The sequence below is a fragment of the Colobus angolensis genome, unplaced genomic scaffold (assembly GCF_000951035.1).
Source record: "Colobus angolensis palliatus isolate OR3802 unplaced genomic scaffold, Cang.pa_1.0 Scaffold311, whole genome shotgun sequence".
Taxonomy (NCBI): domain Eukaryota; kingdom Metazoa; phylum Chordata; class Mammalia; order Primates; family Cercopithecidae; genus Colobus; species Colobus angolensis.
The window spans coordinates 2,387,825-2,409,973 of record NW_012116389.1 but is presented as its reverse complement, the minus strand read 5'-3'; the positions used below and the strand labels follow the sequence as shown (position 1 = coordinate 2,409,973).

General features: G+C 53.9%; 1 protein-coding gene across 2 annotated transcripts in view; it reads right to left on the bottom strand.

Moving 5' to 3' along the window:
• Positions 1-9,311: 9,311 nt before the first annotated feature.
• The window catches only part of ZBTB47 (zinc finger and BTB domain containing 47), a 13,990-nt gene continuing 1,152 nt past the window's right edge, over positions 9,312-22,149 (bottom strand). The window contains exons 1-6 of one of the 2 annotated variants that reach the window (XM_011950950.1): positions 22,116-22,143; positions 17,009-18,568; positions 15,246-15,393; positions 13,760-13,875; positions 12,935-13,079; positions 9,312-12,634 (exon numbers count right to left, since the gene is read on the bottom strand). In XM_011950950.1, the coding sequence (XP_011806340.1) occupies positions 12,273-12,634; positions 12,935-13,079; positions 13,760-13,875; positions 15,246-15,393; positions 17,009-18,568; positions 22,116-22,118 (2,334 nt within the window). In that variant the 5' untranslated portion in view covers positions 22,119-22,143 and the 3' untranslated portion in view covers positions 9,312-12,272. Of the gene's footprint in view, positions 12,635-12,934; positions 13,080-13,759; positions 13,876-15,245; positions 15,394-17,008; positions 18,569-22,115; positions 22,144-22,149 lie in introns of those variants that run through there. The other variant, XM_011950951.1, reaches the window with a different exon arrangement.

Here is a 22,149-nt window from a genome sequence, read left to right as displayed (position 1 = left end):
TATTCAATGTTTATCAAAATTCCAGCAAAGTTTTTAATAGATTTAGACAAGTGTATTCTAAAATTTATAGGGAAAGTTAAAGACCCTCAAATAGTTAGAATGATCTTGACAAAGAAGAATAAAGTGGGAGGAATCACTCTACCTGATATTGTCTTCCTATATAGCCACAGTAGTCAAGATCATATGATATTGGCAGAGGGATAAACATATAGATCAATAGACCCGAACAGAGGACCCAGAAATAGATCCAAATAGGCTCAACTGATTTTTGACAAAGATGCAAAAGCAGTTCAAGACTTTTCAACAAATAATGCTGGAGCAATTAGACATCCATAGGGGAAATAATAACCTCAACCTAAATCTCACACTTTATACAAAAATTAACTTGAAATGCATTGTGGATTTAAGTTGTAAAACATCTAAAATGACCTTGAGCCAGGTGTGGTGGCTCATGCCTGTAGTCCTAGACTCTCGGGAGGGTGAGACAGGAAGAGGATTGCTTGAGCCCAGGAGTTCTGGGCTGTAGTGCACAGTGCTGATTGGGTGTCCACACTAAGTTCAGCATCAATATAGTGACCTCCTGGAAGTGGGAGACCACCAAGTTGCCTAAGGAGAAGTGAATTAACACAGGTTGCAAATAGAGCAGGCCAAAACTCCCATACTGATCAGTAGTGGGACTGCACCTGTAAATAGCCACTATACTCCAGCCTGGGCAACACAGCAAGACTCTTGTCTCAAAAAAAAAAATCTTGAAAAAGAAGAAAGTTAATGGTCGCCCATGTCCTGATTTCAAAACTTTCTACAAAGCTCCAGTAATCAAAACAGTGTGGCACTGGCATAAAGACAGGTATATAGATGGTGATAATTTTAGGTGTCAGTTCGACTGGACTAAGGGATGTCCAGATACCTGATAGAACATTATTTCCAGTGTGTCTGTGAGGGTGTCTCTGGAATAGATGAGCATTTCAATCAGTTGTGCATTGTGGATGGGAGTGTAAAATAGTACAGGTGCTTGGAAAAGATTATGGCAGTTCCTCAAGAAATTAAAAATCAAATTACCATATGATCTAGCATTTCTACATTTGAGTATATACCCAAAAGAATTGAAAGCAGGGCCTTGAAGAGATGTTTATATACCCATGTTCATGGCAGCATTATTTACAATGCCCGAAAGGTGGAAGCAACCCAAATGTCCATTGGTGAATTAATTAGTAAGCTAAATGTGATATATATATTATTCAGCCTTAAAGAGAAAGGAAATTCTGACACATGCTACAACATGTGGAGTATGAGGACATTATGCTAAATGAAATAAGCAGTCAAAAAAGACTAATATTGTATTATTCCATTTATATGTTAAATGCATAGAGATAGAAAGTAGAATGGTGGTTGCTAGGGGCTGGGGGCAAGAGGGAGTAGGGAGCTACTGTTCAATAAGTACAGAGTTTCAGTTTGGAACGATCAGAAGAGTTCTGTGGATGGATGGTGGTGGTGGCTGCACAACAGTGAGAATGTATTTAATGCCATTGAACTGTACACTTAAAAGTGGTTAAGAAAGTAAATTTTATGTTATATGTATTTTACCATAATTTTTTAAAAAATAACACAGAGACCCTTGGCAATCCCTGTACTGGACATGACTCAGAGAATAAGTAAGTGAGCATCTTTTTAAAAAAATTTAAAACCAAAGTATAAAACTTATAGAAAAAAAACAGAAGAATATTTCAGCATTTAGGGCTATGGAATAAGTTTTTATACTTAACACCAAAAGCATGATATATAAAAGGAAAATGTGATCATCTAGATCTTACCAAAATAAAAATCTTTTGCTCAGCAAAAGACCATGTGAAGAGAATAAAAAGACAAGCTGCAGATTGAGAAAAATATTTGCAATATCTAGACACACAAAGAACTCCCAAATTCTAAAACATACAAACAATCCAATGAGAAAATAGGCAAAAGGCATGAACCAATGTTCCACCAAAAAGGACATACAGATGGGAAATAATTTAATGAAAGGAAGTTCCGTATCATTAGTCATCAGGGAAATTAAACCAAAATGAGATATCGCTACATACCTCTCAGAGTTGCTAATACTTAAAAAATAATGACAACACCAAAATACTTGTGAGAATGCAGAGAAATTGGATCACTCACATTGCTACTGGGAAGGTAAAATAGTACAGCCACTGTAGAAGACACTTTGGCAGCTTCTTCTTTTTTTTTTTTTGAGATGGAGTCTCACGCTGTAGCCCAGGCTGGAGTGCAGTGGCACGATCTCGGCTCACTGCAAGCTCTGCCTCCCAGGTTTATGCCATTCTCCTGCCTCAGCCTCCTGAGTAGCTGGGACTACAGGCGCCCGCCATCACACCCGGCTAATTTTTTTTCTTTTTTTTTTGTATTTTTAGTAGAGACGGGGTTTCACCGTGTTAGCCAGGATGATCTCGATCTCCTGACCTCGTGATCCGCCAGCCTCGGCCTCCCAAAGTGGGCAGCTTCTTTAAAAAGTAAACATGCAACTATACCATATGACCTAGCAATTGCCCTCCTGGGCATTTATCCCAGAAAAATGAAAACTTCTGTTCACACAAAACCCACATGTGAATGCATAGCAGTTACATTTGTAATACTAAAAAAGTAGAAACAGCCCTGCTCACCTTTCATGGGCAAATGGTTAAAAAAACCAGTACGTACCAGCCATGGAATACTACTCAGCAATTAAAAAGAAAAAAAAGAAAAAAAGAATGAACTCTTGGTACACGAAAAGACTTGGATCAATCTTCAGGGAATTAGACTGAGTGAAAAATGTCAGCCCCAAAAAGTTACATACTATATGATTCCATTAATATAACATTTTTGTAATGACAAAAATTTTAATGGAGAATGGATTGGTGGTTGCCAGTGGCTAGGGATGGAATGGGTGGTGGCAGAAGGGATTGTGGTGTGTAGTTAGTTGTAAGATGGTAATGGTAACAGGTATCTTTGTGGGGTGGAATTGTTCTGTATCTTGATTGTGGTTGTGAATATATGAACCTGCACATGTGATAATACTGTATAGAACTACACACACACACACACACACACACACACACACACGAATACAAGTAAAATTGGGGGAAAGATAAGTGGATTGTGTCAATGGCAATGTCCTGGTTGTGATACTGCACTAGAATTTTGCAGATTGTTACTGCTATGGTTTGAATGTGTCCCCTCCAGAATTCAGGTGTTGCCCTGAATTTTGTGATAATGTGATAATATTAGGAGGTAGGGTCTTTAAGAGCTGACTAGGTCATGGGGGGGTTTCCCCTTGTGAGTAGGGATGACGGTCCTTACAAAAGAGGCTTTACACAGTGTTCAGCTCTCTTGTCCTTTGGGCTTCTGCCATGTGAGGGTAAAGAAAGAAGATCCTCACCAGATCCCACGTCTCCACTAGGCAGTGCCCTAGTGGGGGCTCTCTGTGGTGGCTCTGAGGCCCTTTGGGGCATCCTTTGAAATCCAGGTGGAGGAAACCACACCTCCAGAGCCTGTGCACTGTGCTCCCTGGTGGAGATGGCACCTCATAGATGCTACCAAGGTTTACCACCTGTGCCCTCTGGAGAGTCAGCCACTACAGCCTACATCACACCTGGGTCCACCGGAGCTTTGCCTTGGACAGCTGAGGAGTGCTGTACCAGTGTCAGGGAGCAGAGGTTTGCGTTGGCACAGGGCAGTGAGGGATGAGGTCCCTTAGGCACCCAAGGCCCCTCTTCTGACATAGTTCTGTCCTCCAGGCCTGGGCACTCTAGGCCTGTAATAAGAAAGCCAGCCCTGATGATCTCCAAAATGCCTTCAGGGTCATTCCTCCATTGTCCCCTTGACAAACAGGCTTCCACTAATCCATGCTACTCTCCTTATCAAACTGTTGCTTGGGAACACCCTTGGTGTTCTCTCTCAAACACATTGTTTCATTCTTTACAACATGGCCAGGCTCAGAATTTTCTAAATCTAAGTTCTGCTTCACTTTTGATTATAAAATCTGTTTTTAATTTATTTCTCTCTTCTTGCATTTTACTGTAAGCAGTCAAGAGAAGCCATGCCACATGCTCAACACTTTGTTTAGAGATTCCTTGTGCTAAATATTTTATTTCACCATTCAGAAGTTCCTCCTTTCACAGAACACTAGGAAGCAAACGCGATTCAGCCAAGTTCTTTGCCACTTTATGACAAGGATAGCCTTTCCTCCAGTTTCTAATAACATGTTCCTCATTTCCATCTGAGACCTCATCAGAATGGTCTGTACCATACACATTTCTATGAACATCCTGATTATGACCACTTAAGTAATCTCTAAGAAAACTGAGGCTTTATTTACAGCTCTCTTCTGAGCCCTCACCAGAATAGCCTTCATGGTCCATTCATGACTATATAGGGTTTTTTCCTAGCCTGTTCCTCCAAACTCAAGTCTTCCCAGCTCCAAAGCTGCTTTCACATTTTAAACTATTTGTTATAGCAACATCCCCACTTGGTACCAATTTCTGTCTTAGTCTGTTCAGGCTACTGTAGCAAAATACCTTTAACTGGGTAATTTATAAACAATAGAACTTTATCGCTCACCGTTCTAAAAGCTGAGAGTCCAAGATCAAGGCACCAGGAGACGCAGTATCTGGTGAGAGCTTTGTCTTCTTCATAGATGGCACCTTCTATTGTCCGCATATGGCAGAAGGAGCCAACTCAGTGTCCTTGCATGGTGAAAGGGCAGGCAGCTCCCTTCCACTCTTCTGTAAGGGCCAGTAATCCCATTCATGAGGTAGAGCTTCCTGACTTAATCACTCCCCCCAAAACCCCACCTCTTTATACTGTGGCATCGTGTTGTAGGTTCCAACAGGTGAATTTGGGGGTTGGTGGGGGAACACCAGCATTCAGACAATAGCACCATCCTGACCTCATGACCTGTGGCTAAGTAGGATGGAACATCGTCCTGTCTTGTCTTCCTTAATGTGTACATTAATAAGTCAGGGCTCTGTAGAGAAACAGAATCAACAGAACAAAGAGATATAAGAGGGGGTGTATTACGGGCATTGGCTTATGTAATTATGGAGGCCGAAAAGTTCCACAATCTGTCCTCTGCAGGTTGGAGACCCAAGAAAGCTGGTGATGTAATTCAGTTTGAATCTGAAGGCCTGAGATTAAGAGGAGGTGATGATATAACTCCCAGTCCAAGGTCAAACGCAGGGGAACCTGGAGTTCTGATGTCTGACGGGCAGGAGACGACAGGATGTCCTGGCTCCAAAAGAGAGAGTGAACTCACTTTTCTTCTGCCTTTTTGTTCTATCCAGGCCCTCAGTAGATTGGATGGTGCCCACTCATATTGGATGAGGGTGGATCATCTTTACTCAGTCTACTGATTCAAATGGTGATCTCTTCCCAAAACACCCTCACAGACACACCCAAAAATCATGCCTTACCAGCTATCTGGGTGTCCCTTCATTCATTTAAGAGTACACCTAAAACTAACCATCACATTGGAAAAGATGTATGTATATATATTAATTTTTCCTCCTCATAGTTCTCTTCTGTTTTATAAAGAGCCTGGTTGGTGATGGTTCCATTTACAATACAGTCCATACATTTCAGAACACCAAATGGGATCACAGAAAAGGAGCAGCTATTACCAACAGATCCTGGATTTGGAGCTAGATGCAGTCAGTGATGAGAAATTACAGTGTCCTCTTTTGGGAAGAGGATGAAAACATTTTTATTTATTATGAGGAAGCTTGTTAATCAATAGCATTTTGTTGTTCCTGTTGTATGGAAGAGGATGTATGCTGTTGTTGGGCTGTGAACGGCCAGATTGTGGGGCATGTTTGTTATGCTTTGTGGCCACCTAGCATGTTCGCAAAGACTTTTTCTCATTGGGAATGAAGTACCTAGTGCGTTCCACCTAGCCAGTGTAGAAAACACAACTTGCTTCCCCAGCCTCCCTTGCAGCTAGTGAGGTAGGAGGTGGGACTCAACTCTGGAGGCGGGGCTTGGACATCAGACCTAATGAGAACTAGTTAAAACAGGGATGGGGTGGAAGAAGCAGCTTTCCAGTAAGACATGCCCACAAGTGTGCCATGTCAGTTTACCATTGCCATGGCAACACCTGAAAGTTACTGCCCTTTTCTCTGGAAGGTACCAAATTTTTCCTAGAAATTTCTGCATAATCCTCCCTTAATTTGCATGTAAGTAAAAGTGGGTATAAGTATGACTGCAGTCCTGCCTCTGAGCTGCTATTCTGGGCACACTGCCTATGGGGTAGCGCTGTTCCACAGTACCAGTACCTCTGCTGCTGCTGTACACTGCCGCTTCACCAAAAGTTGCTAACACCTCTGGCTCACCCTTGAATTCTTTCCTAGGTGAAGCCAAGAACTCTCCCAGGCTAAGCCCCAATTTTGGGACTCTCCTGTCCTGCATCTCTGGGGCATAAACGTGACAGATCTGCCACTTAGACACACCCACATGAGACTTTGATTCAGGTAAGAGGGAAGCAAGGAAACATACTGCAGACTCGTGTTCTCTGAGGGTGGCAGAGAGGGGTTTAGTTTTGGTGGGAGGGGCAGTCGAGACAGAGCTTCTTATGAGTAGCCTTCAGCATTGTTAGTTCCAAGCTGGGATGACAGTCACACCTCCCCTGGGGCAAGTGGTGCAGGGTGGTTTGGGTTTGGTTTTGGCTGCATAACCCCAGAGGCTGAGTCTCTGGTTCTCCTAGAGATTTAATTGGCTCTGTTGTTTGCAACCAATAGCACCGGTTCACCACCCACTGCCATGCTCTCCTGAATGCCACTGTGCACCAAGTACTGTGCTGAATGGAGGGGAAGTGGCATTGTTCAGCGCCTAGAGAACGTGGCTTTGGGATCAGACAGACTTAGGTTTGAATCTGCCTCCACCACCTTCTGGCTGTGTGCAAGTGGCTTTACCTCTCTGAGCTCCTTTGCTTAGGTTATCAGCAGTCTCAGAAAGTTGTGGGGTGAGGAATGACCACAGAGTGTCCCCAGCACATAAGAGTTATAGTCTTAGGCCACAGCTCCCCCGGTACACAGGCATAGTTTTGGCCACAGAGGTTTCCAGAAGCCCTATCTCTAGCTGGAGAGAGGCAGGAGTGAGGTGGAAGTTCAAGGTGGCGTCCTGCTGAGCTGCTTTTCCTTCCCTGTGTGGGATCCCATTCTCTTCTCCATTCTCCACAGGCCCCAAGGCTATCATCTGTGGTGACAGCAGGTTTATCCCACCTGCAGCCAGTGGAACCTTAGGAGCCACTGCTCCTCTATTTGATTGCTGACCCTCCAGAGACTTTAGGAAGCAGCTCTACAGGCTGGATACTTCTCAACCTGACCTCTAGAGACTGCAGGGCCCAAGTGCAGGAGAGGATATGGCTACTCACTAATCTTTTTTTTTTTTTTTTGAGACAGAATCTTGCTCTGTCACCTAGGCTGGAGTGCAGTGGCGTGATCTCAGCTCACTGCAACCTCCGCCTCCCGGGTTCTAATGATCCTAATGATCCTTTTGCCTCAGCCTCCCGAGTAGCTGGGATTACAGATGCGGGCTAATTTTTTTTTTTTTTTCAGTAGAGATGAGGTTTCACCATGTTGGCCAGGCAGGTCTTGAACTCCTGACCTCAAGTGATCCGCTCACCTCAGCCTCCCAAAATGCTGGGATTACAGGCGTGAGCCACTGTGCCTGGCGGCTACTCACCAATCTTTCCAGCTCTCCTCTCCTTCCGGACACCCCACTGAAGTAAGGCATGATGCCGGAACTTGCTTTGGATGATGACATGGAAACAGAAGTGGTACACCACTTCTGGATGGCAGCACTGAAGAGCCAAGGTGTGATTCTCCACCCTGTCTTTTCCCTGGCTCTGGTCAGTCTAGAGGCCCATGTTGATATGGAGGTGCCCCAAGGTCAAAGCCTAGAATTCTGGGTCACCAAATAGAGAATGACTGCCCTGGAGCATCCCCTCAGAGCCCTAGATGTTGAGTCACGGAGGTTAGGAGGTGGTTTGTTACCGCAGCAGAACTCAGCCTAACCTGACTTATTCACCTGTCCTGGTTCTAGAAAGCTACATAATCAGGGGGTAGGTAGGCCCAAGGGCACCACTAAGCCAGGGTGCCTGACCTCGCATCTCATTGATCCTTTAGAAGGAAGAAAAGTCCGGCCTTCCCCAGCAGGGCAGTGCTGCTCTGACCTATGCATGCTTCAGGACATGAGACGTTAGCGAGCTGCTTGGTCCCAAAGAGGAAAATGAGGGAAAGTGGGTGCTCCAGAGACACCAATCATGGTGCCCACCGTCCCACAGCCACCCAGAGGCCTCTGCCCCCAGAGCCTAGGATGACAGTGCCCAAGACTCTGGAGTGTGAAGGTGGAAATCCTGTGAGAATGAGGGAGGTGGGGAGAGGGCTGGAAGAAAAAGAAGTGTCATGCAACCTGATATAGCAGAAGGTAAACAGACTGGCAACACAAGAGATAAGTGGAATCCGCACAAGAGTTGGGGGAGCAGCCAGGCCCCCAGGCCTGTCAGTCAGCCTTGTTTCAGGGTCTCTTGAGCAAGCCCGTGTTTCTTCCATTCCTAGCAGGACTGTGTAGAAAGGCAGTGCCAACATCCTAGGAACCTGCACCTCCTTTCTGGCCAGTCAACAAATCCGCCCATGAGACTTCTCTCCCAGTCCCTCCCAGTCCTGGAAGGTCCTGTCTGACCCTTTTCTACGTACGCAGAGGTGAGTGCCATAAGGAGCCTCATTCTGCATGTGTCCCCGGGGCCTAGAATTCCCTTTGGCACGGAGTGAGTGCTCTCTGTATACGCTACTTGTGCCATGAAACAATTCTGAGTTCCCCAGGGAGAGCCATCTGCTCCTCTGGAGGCCACCACCTGTCTTCTATCTGAGCTTTTGTCTTCCCGGGCGCCTGAGTCAGCATCTCTGTTATCTGACCCCTTCTGACGTCCCCTGCCCGCCGAGGGAGGGATGAGTCCATACTGCTCATCACAGCATCCCCAGGGCTCAGCACCTAAGTGGGAGCACTGGTCCCTGCTGTCCCGGAGCTCCTGTGGCTCCATGCCTGGTGCTCACAGGAAACCACACCTACCCAGGCCCTGGCCTCCTGTAGCCATTGCCTTCAGGACCTCTCCTCTTTCATGCCCCTCTGCATCTGACCTAAGACCCACCTATTTGCCCCTCCCCCATCCCCCACTGCTGCCCTTGCCTCAGCTCCTGACTCTGGGTAGTCCCCAGAGCCCAGCCCCTTGCTCCGGTCCAACAGTCAAGGCAGGCCAAGTGCAAAGAAGAGGCTGGGCCAAGGGACACGAGTTGTACTGACTTTATTCCCCTTCACTCTTCTCACTCGCATGCCTGCTGTGCCCCACACTCTGGGGCTGTGGGGTGCCTGTACACGAGCAGTTGTCAGTGGTCTCAGCACACGCCTGGGCATGGCCATTCTGCCACCACCAAGCCCTCTGTGAAGGGCACCGTGGAGACTACAGCAGCATGAGCCAGGGTTGAAGGCTCCCAGAACTGTGGCCACAGGGCTTGAGTTCATCACTCTAGCCACCCATCCCCAGCTGGCCTGAGACCAAAGAGCCCTAAGGAGTCTGGTAGACCCAGGCTCCAGGCCTCAGTTCTAGTCAAACAGGCTGAGAAGTCCAGATGGACAGTGGGTCCCCCACAGAGCTCCTTGGGAGGGGATGATCCTGCCCCCTTCCCCCAGCCCTGGGAAGTGAGGATGGTGCCCCAGTCCCCTCATTCTGACATCTGGGGGCATTTTTTTTTTTTAAATAAAAAGGAGATGTAAAAGCTAGTAAAACAGGAACCCCTATCCATACTGGAACTGCTGAGGTGCCATTATTGCTTCTGGCCTTGTGGTCTGGCAGGAAAGGAGCCCCCACCAACAATGGCCCAAGTGAAGAGTGTTTAGCACCAGGGACACAGGCTCCTATCCCCAGTGGGGCAGGGACCTCCCAGGAGAGGGGTTGGTTGTGCCCACCTGGAGCTCCCGTGACCGTCTTGACCAGTCCCTGGCCAGCTGTCTGGACCCCTCACCTGATCCCAGAGGGGAAGTGTACAAAACAGGAAACCCATGTCCCGGGATAGGGCTTCATCCCCACAACTGTCCCTGACCTCTGCTTGTCAGTATGGCCCGACAGGTCTCAGCCTTCAGCCTGGCCAGGGCCACTCAGGCCCGCTCAGACTGTAGTGGGGCCGGCAGGTGATGACACCACCAGCCCCTGTGGGAGACCTGGTGCCAGTGATGGGGATTGGAAACCCATGGAGGTCCCTGCCTACAGCCCACTGGGAGGGATCAACTTTTTTTGGGAAAATGTGAGCCAGCTCCAAAGAGCTGCCAGGCACTGGGACCAGAGGTTAGAAATAGCAACGGGGAGGGAGGTGGGGGGACCCTGAGGACATCACGGAAGCCCAAAGATCAAGGAGTGCAAGGAAGAAAAAGAGCTACAGGAAAGCAGGGGCCTGGAGTCCCCAGCCTTGGGGTGGGGGCCCTGACCGAAAGCCTTCCTCCTTGGGGAGGGGCAAACCTTCTCTCCCCTAGGACAGCAGGGGCACCCGAGTGTATGTCTATAGCTCCAACATCAATTGGGCAGGGAAGCTGCTGGCACTGTCCCCTCCAAGCCCAGAGAACAACCAGGGTGGTGTGGCTTGGATTATAAATCCTCAGATCACTCGGGCACCTCAGGCCTGCCCAAATCTGTACAGAATAAAGTGCTTCGTTTATTGATGATTAAAATGTCCCCAGCTCCCTGCCCCAGCGCCATGGGCCTCACAAGGAGGTCAGAGGGGTTCAGTCCCCCTAACCATTCCCCCGGGGCCCAAGCCTCTTCCCACTCCAGCCATGCTGGGAAGGCAATAGTGTCGGGGAGTGGTGGGGGTTTAAGGTGCAAAGAGTATAACAAACAAAATTGTATAAACACAATAGGAAAGAGCTTAACTAGGAAACATGTAGCTTATGGAACCTTCCTCCCCATATTAAAGGCAGGAATAAAGACAGTAAATGACAACAAAAAAGGGTTTCCTATTAGTGCTAGCCTCATGGGGGCAAGCAATGGGGTCTACGCTGTGCCTCCCCAGTCCCCCCAATCCCCCGAGGGGCCTGAACATGCAGGCTCCTTTACCAGCAGTGCTATGGGCGCCCCACCCACCGGTGCAGAGGCCCAGGAGGGACGAGGATGCTGGAGCCAGCCAGGGACAGGTTGTGGCAGGGTCTAGAGGGAGGATAAGGCCTAGAGTGGGCCTTTGGGGGAGCAGAGATGGACACAGCCACACTTGTTCCTTCTGGTGTGGGATATATGGCCAGAGTAGCTGGTGAGGAACTGGGGTGCTCTGTGAGCAGCCACCCTGCCCCTGCCCCACTAATAGCACCTTGAAACCCTACCAACACTATCCAAGCCTCACCCTAGGACTCTGCCCCCGAAGCCGGTGCTGCTAGTCAGTCTGTCTGCCCACCCAGGGTCTGGCTCACAGTGCTGTGAGGCACAGCAGCTTCTGGGGACATCTCTGGGACTCAGGACCCTTGGTGCCACCTGGTGCAGGTCAGGGATCCCTGGGCCTGCTGGCAGCAGAGTGAGTGGGGAAGGCAAGTCCCTGGGGTCCAGCCCCTGCCTGCCCTGCTCCACACAGTGCAGCACTGGTTTGCAGTCTTCACACCTCACCACCCCCCACTGCCCACGCTCACCCGGGTCCAGTCTCAGGCCCTGCCTCAGTGCCTGTGGCCCTCAGACTGGGTCTACAACTCCTCAAGGGTTTGTGGGGGTGGCACACCAACTTCTCCCCAAACCCTCCAAGATGAGGAAGCAAATTAGGGGCATAGGGGACATGGGGATAGGCTGCCGAGGCTGACCCAGGCTCCACCTGGCCAACCCTTCTGGTGCAGGCCTTGGCAGAGGGACTGGCCACACCTGCTGCCCAGGCCCCTTTCTTTCTGCTGCAGACCCCCAGCACCCCCCTCACCTGGAGGCGGGTGCTGCAAATAGTTTCTTTTTCCTTCACTTCCAAAAAAAAAAAAAAAATAGTAAAGGCTTCAAGGAGTCACAGAAAGTGGGGGCACTTGGTAGTGAGGTGCCCTCCACCAGCTCTGGGGGCCGCCAGCCTGCACACCCCTCATGGTCGGGGCCTCAGGCAGGGCACATCCAGCCACTTCTGGACGTGGAGCAGGGCCCAGGCCCGCACTGCTGTGCTCCCCGGAAAGGCAGTGGGTCCCTCCTGGAGTGGGCCCTGGCTCCAGGCCCCAGCAAGTGCACGGGTGCAGCTCGGCAGCTAGTTGTTGGCGTTCATCCTCCCGCCGGTGCCGGCAGTGGTAGGGAAGAGCGGAGGCGGGGGCGGCAGGTGGGGTGGGGGTGGCAGGGTCTGGGGCAGCCCCGGGAGCAGGGGCAGTGCGTGCGCCTGGGGCTGGGTTGGGGGCAGGCCTGGGGCAGCGGAGGTGCCGTCGCCGGCCAGGGGGTGGCTGACACGGAAGCACTTCTCCTTGTGGGCCTTGAGCATGTTGGAGAAGCGGAAGCGCTGGCCGCACACGTCGCATGGGTACGGCTTCTCGCCCGTGTGCGTGCGCCGGTGCCGCTTCATGTTGGGCCGGCTGGTGAAGCTCTTGCCACAGATCTCGCAGATGTACGGCTTCTCTCCTGGGGGTTGGGGATGGGCAGCAGGGCGTCAGTGAGGGGTCGCCACACCCGTCTGGGGCCAGTGTCCGTCTCCCATGGGGGCATAGTTGGACCCAGCCCTGGCGCTCAGATCCTCCCCGACCCTGGGGCATTTTGTGCCAGCCTCACCCAACCCCGGGAAGCAGGAAGGATGGGTAAACGGAGGCCCAGACTTGAGAAGGGGTGTGGCCAAGATTATTCCAGGTGTCCTGAGCGGGGCTGAGAAGGGGTCCCGGCCCAGCATGGGCCTGAGGCTGCCCACGTCCCACAGGGCAGCCGCACCTGTGTGGGTCTTCATGTGCTCATCGAAGTACTGCTTCATGTTGAAGTCCTTGCCGCACCACTGGCACATGAACTGCTTGTGGCCAATGTGGATGCTCATGTGTGACCGCAGCTGGTACTTGTACTGGAAGCGCTCATTGCAGTTCTGGGGGTGGGGTTTGGGGGTGAGGCCCAGGTACAGAGCAGAAGGGAACAGCTTCTGTTCCTTTGTGGAGGGAACAGCTCCCCTGTGGCCACAGGGCCAAGGAGGGACACACTCAGGGGCTCCTGGGCAAGGAGATGGGGACGTGAGGGCAAGCCGAGGTGCATCTGGATGGGCAGTGCATGGGCACAAGGAGAGGCCACAAGCATCCAAGACTTAGGTGGGGAATGGAGGTCAGGAAGTGGGAAAAAGCCACAGAGTAGAGGGAACCCCATGCTTAAGGCATGAGGTCCCTCATTCTTCCTCCTGATCAGAAGCCCAGCCCCTGCCCCCACCTCCCCACCTGCAGCTCTGTTGTCTCATCTCTGAGCTCCAGGCCTGGGATGCTCCTGAATCCGCCTCCCCAGAAAGCCTGCTCCTGGGGCTGCAGCCCACACACACTTCCCACCCTGAGTGTGTGGGGCCGGGTTGGGGAAGGACGGGCAGGATGGGGGTGGGCCAGAGAAGAGTAGGGGCTGGGTGGGAGTGGGAGGCAGGGGCTGCAGACCTCAGAGGGTGGGTCTCTCTCTTTCTGGACCCTACATTCCGCCCCCTAGCCCTTTGTTTTTCAGCAGCTGCTCTCCCTGATTCCTGCCCCTCCCAGGTGGCACCTTGGGCAGGCCAGGCAGGAGATGGAAGCTCACCTCACATCTGAACGGCTTCTCCCCTGAGTGCTGCAGGGAGTGCACCTTGAGGGACATGCTGCGCTTGAAGGACTTTCCACAGGTCTCGCAGGTGAAGGGCATGTCCTTGGTGTGGGCTACGAGGTGGGCACCAGGGCTGTCATGTCTTACGGGCCTGCCCAAGCACCCCCACATTGGGCCCAGACCCTGCCTCCTGGGGCAGCCCTGTGCCACCACCCTTCCCTGGGGCTGGCCTTATACCCTGTCACAGGACCTGTGCTGATTCCCAGGAGAGGCCCCCTGCCTCCATGGCTGGGTCTCCTATCTGCTCTGAAGGTCTGCCTCAGACATGCCGGGGCTCTGTGGTTCTTTAGCCTCTGGCCAATTGAAGTGGCCAAGGCTGCCTTGCCCCCAAAGCTTCAGGGAAGGACCCTGGATGGACCTGGCTTCAACTCAAATCCTGGCCCAACCACTGGCTTCCTGCTCAGTCTCTCTGGGCCTCAGCTTCCTCTTCTATAAAAAGGGACTCATAGTGGTCCTGAGCTTCAGGGATGGTGGGCTTTATAGGGGACCATATGCAGAAAGGCCCTGGCCTCAGGCCCTAGCCAGCAGTCTGGAGGAAGTTAGCTGCACTCCTCCCAGCACCCACGGATAGCTGAGGACCAACAAACTTTAAGGATCTGGTAGGAGGCCACTGGAGACAGAAGGCTCCCCTCCAAGCTCACAGACACCAGTCCTGGTTTACCCAGCATGCTCCTGGCTGAGACCTAAGCCGCAGGGTCCCAGCTTCCAGTCAGTTCACACTGGAGGGCCCCCAGCACTGTCCCATGGAGAAAGGGATTAGGACCTGGCCAGGGGCTCACTGTCCGCCTTGGCTACCCCTCCCTCTCAAGGCCCAGACTTGGGGCAGGCAAGGAAGGCAGGGCTATAGGGACATGAGACTCTGCCAGGCCCACATACAGCGGGTAGGCAGCCTTGCCTGGGGCAGTGGAGTGGCCAAAACACACACTTGGGGGACCTCCTTACTGTGTTCAGGCATGAACCCTGAGGGGAGGCTGCATTCAGAGAGGCCTGAAGCCCTATGAGGACCAGAAGGTAAGAAAGAATCAGAGGCACAGCTGTCATCAAACTGACACAGGGCCTGTACCAGCCCATACAGCACTTTGTATAATTAGGAAAAGGTATTCCTTTCCCTGAGTGGACACAAGCTCATGCCAGGATGCACAGCCTGGTTAGCAGTGTGCCAGCTTGATTCCAGTTCCCACCTGCCATCTTGTCCAGGCACCCTTGTGCAATGTGCAGCCTGCCCAACTGTACGTGCCAGCCCTGGCCCCAGAGCCTATCCAGGCTACACCTGCCACTGCAACCAACCTCCCCAGGCCTCCCAGATGAGAGGGGCCTCCTCACCCCTTCACATTGCCCTTGGATGTGAAGTCTTTCCCATCCACCAGCCAGAAGCTGGTCCATCTCTATCCTCCGGCTCCATCCCCCTGTGGCCCAGACTTACCAACCATGTGCTTACGCACATGGGCCATGGTGTAGAACTTCTTCTCACAGATCTCGCATGAGAACTTCTTCTCCGCGTAGCCGTGCACAATCTTGTTATGCTCATGGAGGGACCAAAGCTTCTTGAAAGCTTTGCCGCATGTCACACACTGCAGAGTAAGAGGACTTGAGGCCCTGGGTCCTAAGTCCCCAGGGCCTTGGACCTGGGCAAGCTACTGCCCCCACTGGCCTCAGTTTTCCCACTTGAAATATGTTGGAGGGCCCTTGATGCCAGCTCTGATGTTCCTAAGGTTGGGGATGGAAACTCCTTAATCACCCCCAAACACACAGCCTGGTGTCCTTCTTCATCCTTGAGTTAACTAGGGTCAGGGATCACCTCTTCCAGGAAATTCTCCCCTCTGGGCTCATTTCAACAAGGGCTTCCAAAGGCATCACCCTTTGTCTGTCTGTAGAGCTAAGGCAGACAATTAGCTGAAGGGCCGCCTCTGGTATGGAGGCTACACACAGAGATAACAGGTCCCACAGGGTGAGCCACTATCACTGCTGCCTCCTCCTGCTGGGACCTGTGCCATGACACCATGGATACCCTCAAGAGGATGAGTCCCAGAGGCACTGGCTAAGGAGGACAGCAGGAGTCTCAAGATCCCATCAAGCAGAGAGTGGACCATATGTCCCCACTTGTTCTCCTGGACCCCTGTCCTGCCCATCTGTGCAGGACACTCCACAGGGATGGAAGCTAGGCCAAGGCTTGGGCAGAAATTGGTCAGGGTGCCCAGATTGGATGGGGCAGAAGCTTCTTTCTCCTTCAGGAGGGAGACTCAGGTGTGCAGCAGTTAGAGCAACAAAGGGCAGCCCAGGAGGCGGGCAAGTGGGCACAGGTACACAAGGGTGGGGCAGAACACCAGGTGACCCCCAGGTAACACTTTCTCCACAGGGCACTGCAATTAGCAATTAGCTCAGGCAATTAGCACCCACCTACCTGCTACTTTTCCCCCTTCTCCTGGGCCAGAAGAGGTGAAAACCACCCGTGGGAGCCTGGCTGGCCCTTGAAGCGAGGGCCACCCTGAGAAGTGAGGCTGGCACAAACAGACTCAGGCTGGCTCAAGGCCCGGCAGCCAGCTCAGCTCCCCTGCTTAGCCCCAGCAGCCTCTGCTCTTCCCAGATTTCTCACCCAATCCCTTTTCCCCAGGCCCATGAGAGCTGGCATCCCCAAAGAGCTGAAAGTGGGGGCTGCCTCCTGCTGGGATGCCCCCTACTCTATACAGCACTTTTGTGGGAAGTAGAGGATGGCATTCCTCTGGGCAAACCCCTCCTCCCATTGTGTGCTCATTTTTTGCAGTGCACAACCTGTGAAACTACACACAGTGGCCCTGCTGGCCTTCCTACAGCCCCAGTGTTTGTTAAAACCCTGTCTGACTCATCCCACCCAGAGTGGGCTGTCTTCTGGCCTTGTATGCTCAGACAACTCTCCACTGTCATCCTCCCAAGTCCATGTGTCCCCTTTGTCCCTCTGGCCAAGGGTACTGTTTATTCCAATCCTCTGCACATCTCTTCATACACCTAACTCTATCCACCTCTCCCAGGGAGCTCGGCTTGATGTTATCCCCTGAGCTCCAACCACCGTGAGAACTAGGCCTGGGCCAGCCTGTCTGGGGGCTAAGTCTGGTCTCCACAGATCATCTAGGCGCTGGGTGCCCAGAGCCCAGTTCTGGCCTAGCCCCACCTGGACAGCCTCTGCCCTGCCCCCAGCCACGTGAGGCCCACCTGGATGTTGCGCTCGCAGTCTGTCTGCCTGTGCAGCAGCAGCTCGCTCTCCAGCAGGAAGCGCTTGCCGCACTGGTCGCAGATCTGCATGCGGCTGTGGGTCACATTCATGTGTTTCTCCAGGTACCAGCGGTTGTTGAAAACTCGTGGGCACTTCTGGCATGGATGGTGCTGCTTCTCCTCCAGCTTCACCTTGGCCCCCAGCCCATCAGTGGCTGGCGGCCCTCGGGCTGATGCAGAGGCCACTCCAGGGGGTGGCTTTGGCCGTTTCCCACCCCGCCGCCCAGCTTCCTCAGGTTCAGGGGTGCTCCGGCGCCGGGCATTCTCCCGGGACCGTGTGGCCATGTGACTGTGGGGAGGGGGGTCTGCCTGGCTGCCTCGGCTTCCCCGTGGCCCCTGCTTGCCCCCAGCCTCCCCCTCCTCCCCCTCCTCCTCCTCAGAGCTCTCTTGATCCTGCTCACTGGGCCCTTCCTCCTCCTCCTCCTCCTCTTCCTCCTCCTGCTCACTGTGCCCTTCCTCCTCCTCCTCTTCCTCTTCTCCCTGACTGCCACCCTCTTCCTCCTCCTCCTCCTCCTCCTCCCGTCCACTGCCACCACCTTCCTCTTCCTCCTCTTCCTCCTCCTCCTCCTCGTCGTCCTCCTCCTCCTCGTCCGAGTGTCTCTGCAGCCCATCCTCCCGGCCCAGAACCATGGTGGCCGGGCTTGGCCCGGCACCTGGCTTCCCCTCTGGCCCCGTGGACACGTGCAGTGTCTGGTTGTTGAGGTTCACCTCCACGATGATCTGGGACTGCTCCCTGCGGCTGTAGGTGCCAGAACCCCCAAGCTCTTCCTCCAACTCTTCTCCACCCTCCAGCTTGCACAAGCTGGCCGGGGGCCCACCAGCCTCCTCGACACCACCCTCCTTCTCCTCCTTAAAGAAGGGCTGGGCTGGCCCAATGGTGGCAGGCACGGTGCCACCAGCAGTCCCTGCCCCGTCCTCAACACGCACCGAGTAAGGGTCAGGGCCCTCGCGGGCGTAGATCTTAGGCAGGCCTGGGGTGTCGGCCTCCTGCTTGATGTCACAGTAGTAGGGCGGTGCAGCTGGAGTGCAGCTAGCAGCCGGCTGGGCCAGGGCCACAGTGCCCGGACCTGGTGGGCCTAGAGAGCGGGCGTCCAGCAGCTCTTGGCAGGACGCAGCGATGTCGGCCATCTGCAGCAACGAGGCGGCGCTGAGCACCTCGTGGACGTTGGCCGCGTTGACCAGCAGTTTGGACGTATAGATGAAGTTGAGGATCTGCTGCAGGCCACCAGGTGCCAGCGCCTCCAGGGACAGCTCCACACGCTGCAGCTGCTTGTTCTGGGTAAAGAGTGAGTGGAAGAACTGGCTGTAGGCAGCTAGCACACCCTTGTGTGCTGGAAAGACGCTGCGCTGGGGCACCAGCACCAAGTCCACGTCGCAGAGGTCAGGCTGGAAGAGGCGCTGCTCGTTCAGGCGGCCCATCAAGCAGGCAAAGTGCAGCGCCACATCCTCCACCAGCGAGAACTCGGCCGCCGGGGAGTCAGTTGTCTTCTCAACCAGCAACTGCGGGGACAGAGGGCACAGGAGTGGGTCAAGGCCAGTGGGCCCCTGCCCGCCCTTCCCCTAGCACCACCCGCAGCATGGCCGGCCATCCAGGAGGCAGCCCATCACTGGTGGCTCCACTTTACAGCAACAGAGCCAAAGCTCTAGCAAGGAAGGAATTCAAGCCTGAGTGAGCTGCCCTCAGAGCTCAGACTCCACTCGTGACCCTCTGAGGCTGAAGATCAGGTCCTGTCACTTTTCTGGGCCTCTGGGTGGTCTCCTGTGAAATGGGAAAAGTCATCCCAGGAAGGGAAAGAGAAGGAAAGGGGACGAAAGAGAGACCACAGTGACCAACCATCCAGGTTTGCCAGGGACCTGGGCATTTTCTGGGGTGCAGGGCTTTCAGTGCTAGAACCAGGACCATCGCAGGCACACCAGGACTAGGTGGTCACCCCAGGAGGGCCACAGGCATTCCTTCAGCGTTTCCTCAGCCCTGTGGATTCTCTCCACATACTCACTCACACATACCAACACAAGCAAGCTTGCCCAGCCCCAAACACCTCAAGAACAGAATCCGGGCTCACTGCTCACTGCCCAGCCTCTGCCTACAGAACCCAAGGGGTAGCACCTGAGGGAACCCCTCATTGCAACAGCCGTGCAGTTGCTACAGAAGTTGAAATCTGTGAAGAAACCCAGCCTCAGGCCTATACCTTCTCCCTACTCTGGTCCTGCTGCACTGCCTGGTGAGGTCCCCTCATCACAGCCTCAGGTCTAGCCCCCAGCAGCTCTCTCACCCAGGGGCTCTGCAGGGGTGGAAGGACACAGCTGTGGAACCTGCCTACCATGCTTGCAGGCAAGAGGCCCCAAGGCCTGCCCCAGACCCTTTTCCCTGTAGACCCCTAGACCCCAGGTCAGGTACGGTCCATGTCCACAGGCTCTGGGAAATCCCTGCCTTGGAGGTCACACCATCTGGGGCTTCCAGAGCCCTAGGGGAGGCCCTCAAAGTCTGATGGGTCCGACTATCAGGCCTGTGGGCCACATCCAACACCTGTGAATTGCCTTGAATAGAGGCCAACTCAGTCACCCCCAGCTCTACCACAGCAGCCTCCCCAAAAGGTGGGCAGCACAGACAGGCAGCCTGCCCAGTCCCTGCACGAGGACCATCGCATAGGGATGTGCAGATGTTCAGGTAATATCCACCAACCACCAGCCCGGCTGGACTAGCCCCACTGGTTCCAGGTTCTGGCTGTCCTCAGGGTCTGCCCAGCCAGGTCTGAGCCTCCTGAATTCAGGAGGTACCTTGCCACAGTATTTTGATGGCCACAAAACTATCAGCTCCATAGCTGTCAGCACCTCCCTGGGGACCCTGGGATGAATCCTGGCCCCATCCATTCATAGCCTACCTGCCCCCTCACCACCCATGCCAGGCCTTCCATTGCTAGGACAGCAGTGGGTAGGCTGGGACTGGGCAGGGGTGGTGGTGGTTGAGTTCCTCTTCTCAGTCACCTGAATGAGTGAACCTACCCTGGGCCTCAGGAGGAGCCTCCCTGAGCCACCAGGGGCCACCTATCTCCAGGCCTGCCCTGGACTCTGCCCCCTACACCCAGCGGCCAGGGCAGCAGCCATCCTGTGCTCCCTCACATCCCAGTCTGGCCAGGCCCCTGGCCAAGGCTACCATCTTCCTCGAGTTCTCCACTACACCCCTTACCCCAGCCAAGAAGCCATCCATCTGCCCCTCTGTCCCAGGCTGTCCAGGCCTGGCCAGTCTAACTGGGATGTGGCACCAAGCCCCTCCCATCTCCCTCCTCTGACTCATTCTGATTCATCTTCTGGGACCAACGCCTACTACACAGATGGAGAAACTGAGGCTCAGAATGAGAGGGTTCCACAATCCAGAGCCCCTGGACTCCCAGCTCTGCTAAGACCACCCCTTCCTTGCTAGACTCCACATGGCTGGATTTCTGAGCCTTTAATGACTTAAAAAGCAAGAACACCCGTTCACCTGGGGACTAGTCATGCTTCCCCACACTCACCACTACCTCCTCTACCTGCTTCCTCCTCCCTAGAGCCACTGCACCTGCAGGTCAGTGAAGGATCAGGGTACAACTTGGGTTGCAATGGGGGCTCCTTAGGGTCTCCAGGGGCCAAAGAGTGGCAAAAGTGGCTCAGATAAGGGCTTGCCGAAGCCAGGCCTGTTGGAGGAAGTCCACCCCAGGCAACAGAGCCCCAGATCTCTCTGCTTTCCCTTTATGGAATGCCCTCCACTGCCCACCTGTGCCCACTTGCCACAGGGAAAGGGCAACCTTCCCATGTGCACTTTGGCCTCTAGGCCAAATGAGGCCTGACTTTGGCCCTCTGACCTCTCAGCAGGAAAGGAGGGGAGTGCTGCCTCAAACACTCCATTGCTAAGGTGGTACCCTCAGACAAGCCAGCACCATCCTTGGCCCTTGGGGGGCCCTAAACCTCACGACCTGATTGGACTCTCTTGACTGGGCACAGAGATGCTGCCCGAGTCTGCAAGTGGCAGCCCCTCAGCAGGGTTCAGCCACCTCCGTGTCTGGCCCCTACCACACAATGCCCACCAGCTGTGCTGGCCTCCACAGCCAGATGTGCTAGTTCCTGGAAGCAATGGGTGCCCCTCCCCTTCCGGCTGTGCCAGCTGCAGTCCAGGTCACTCCAGCCTAGCTAAGATGCAGGACCAGGGAAGTGGTCAGGCACTCTGGTTGCTAGGGGGTTTCATGCCTTAAAACCCTTGCCCCAAGTCAGGCTGGGGATTGGCCAGGTGCCAGGGACATCTCTCCAGGCTGCTCACCCAAGTCAGAGCCTTCTACACCTGAGGGGTACCTTGCCTCACTGACGAGAAGCCTCATCTCTCTCTCTTGCCTCAGAGCCTCCCTGGAAGGCCCCATGATGAAACCTGGGAAGTCCATCTGCGACCCCCTCCCATGTCAATTCTTTCTATGCTGGGCAGCAGTGGATGGGCCCAGACTGAGCAAGGGGGCACAGGTTCATGACCTCTAGGCTCCTCCTTTTGGTGAGGGAGTGTCTATGCCAGCCTCCTCTGTGCACATACCTCCCCTCTTTCCCTTGGAAATAGACCCAGAGAGGGCGGGGGATCTGCCCAAGGTCACACAGGAGTTGGTACTGGAGCTATGGGTGTCCTCCCACACCCCCTTGGCCCGGGTCATCCCGGATCCCCAGGCAGGGCGGCTCCAGCGCCCACGTGGCCCAAGGCCCAGGCGGGAATCCGACTCCCTCTTTCCCCCATTACCCAGCCTGAGGGCGGCGCCGTCCGGGCGCAGAGGAGCGCCCTCCTTCGCCGGTGCCTAGCAAGACCTCAGCCTCGAGCGCCGACGCCCCCACCCCAGGAATTTAACCCCCTCCCCACCGAGAGCCGCGCCACAGCGCCGCATTCCCAGCCCGCGGGACCCAGCAGATGGAGCAGGGAGACCGGGGGAGGGGGGAAGATCCCTCCAGCCCCTCCACCAGAGCCCGCAGGCAGTGCGCCTGGGAGGTCAGAGCTGGCAGGTGGGCGGATAAGCGGGGGGACAGGCAGGGCCCTGCGTACCATGGTGCCGTGGCGCTGGGGGCTCACAGGGCCC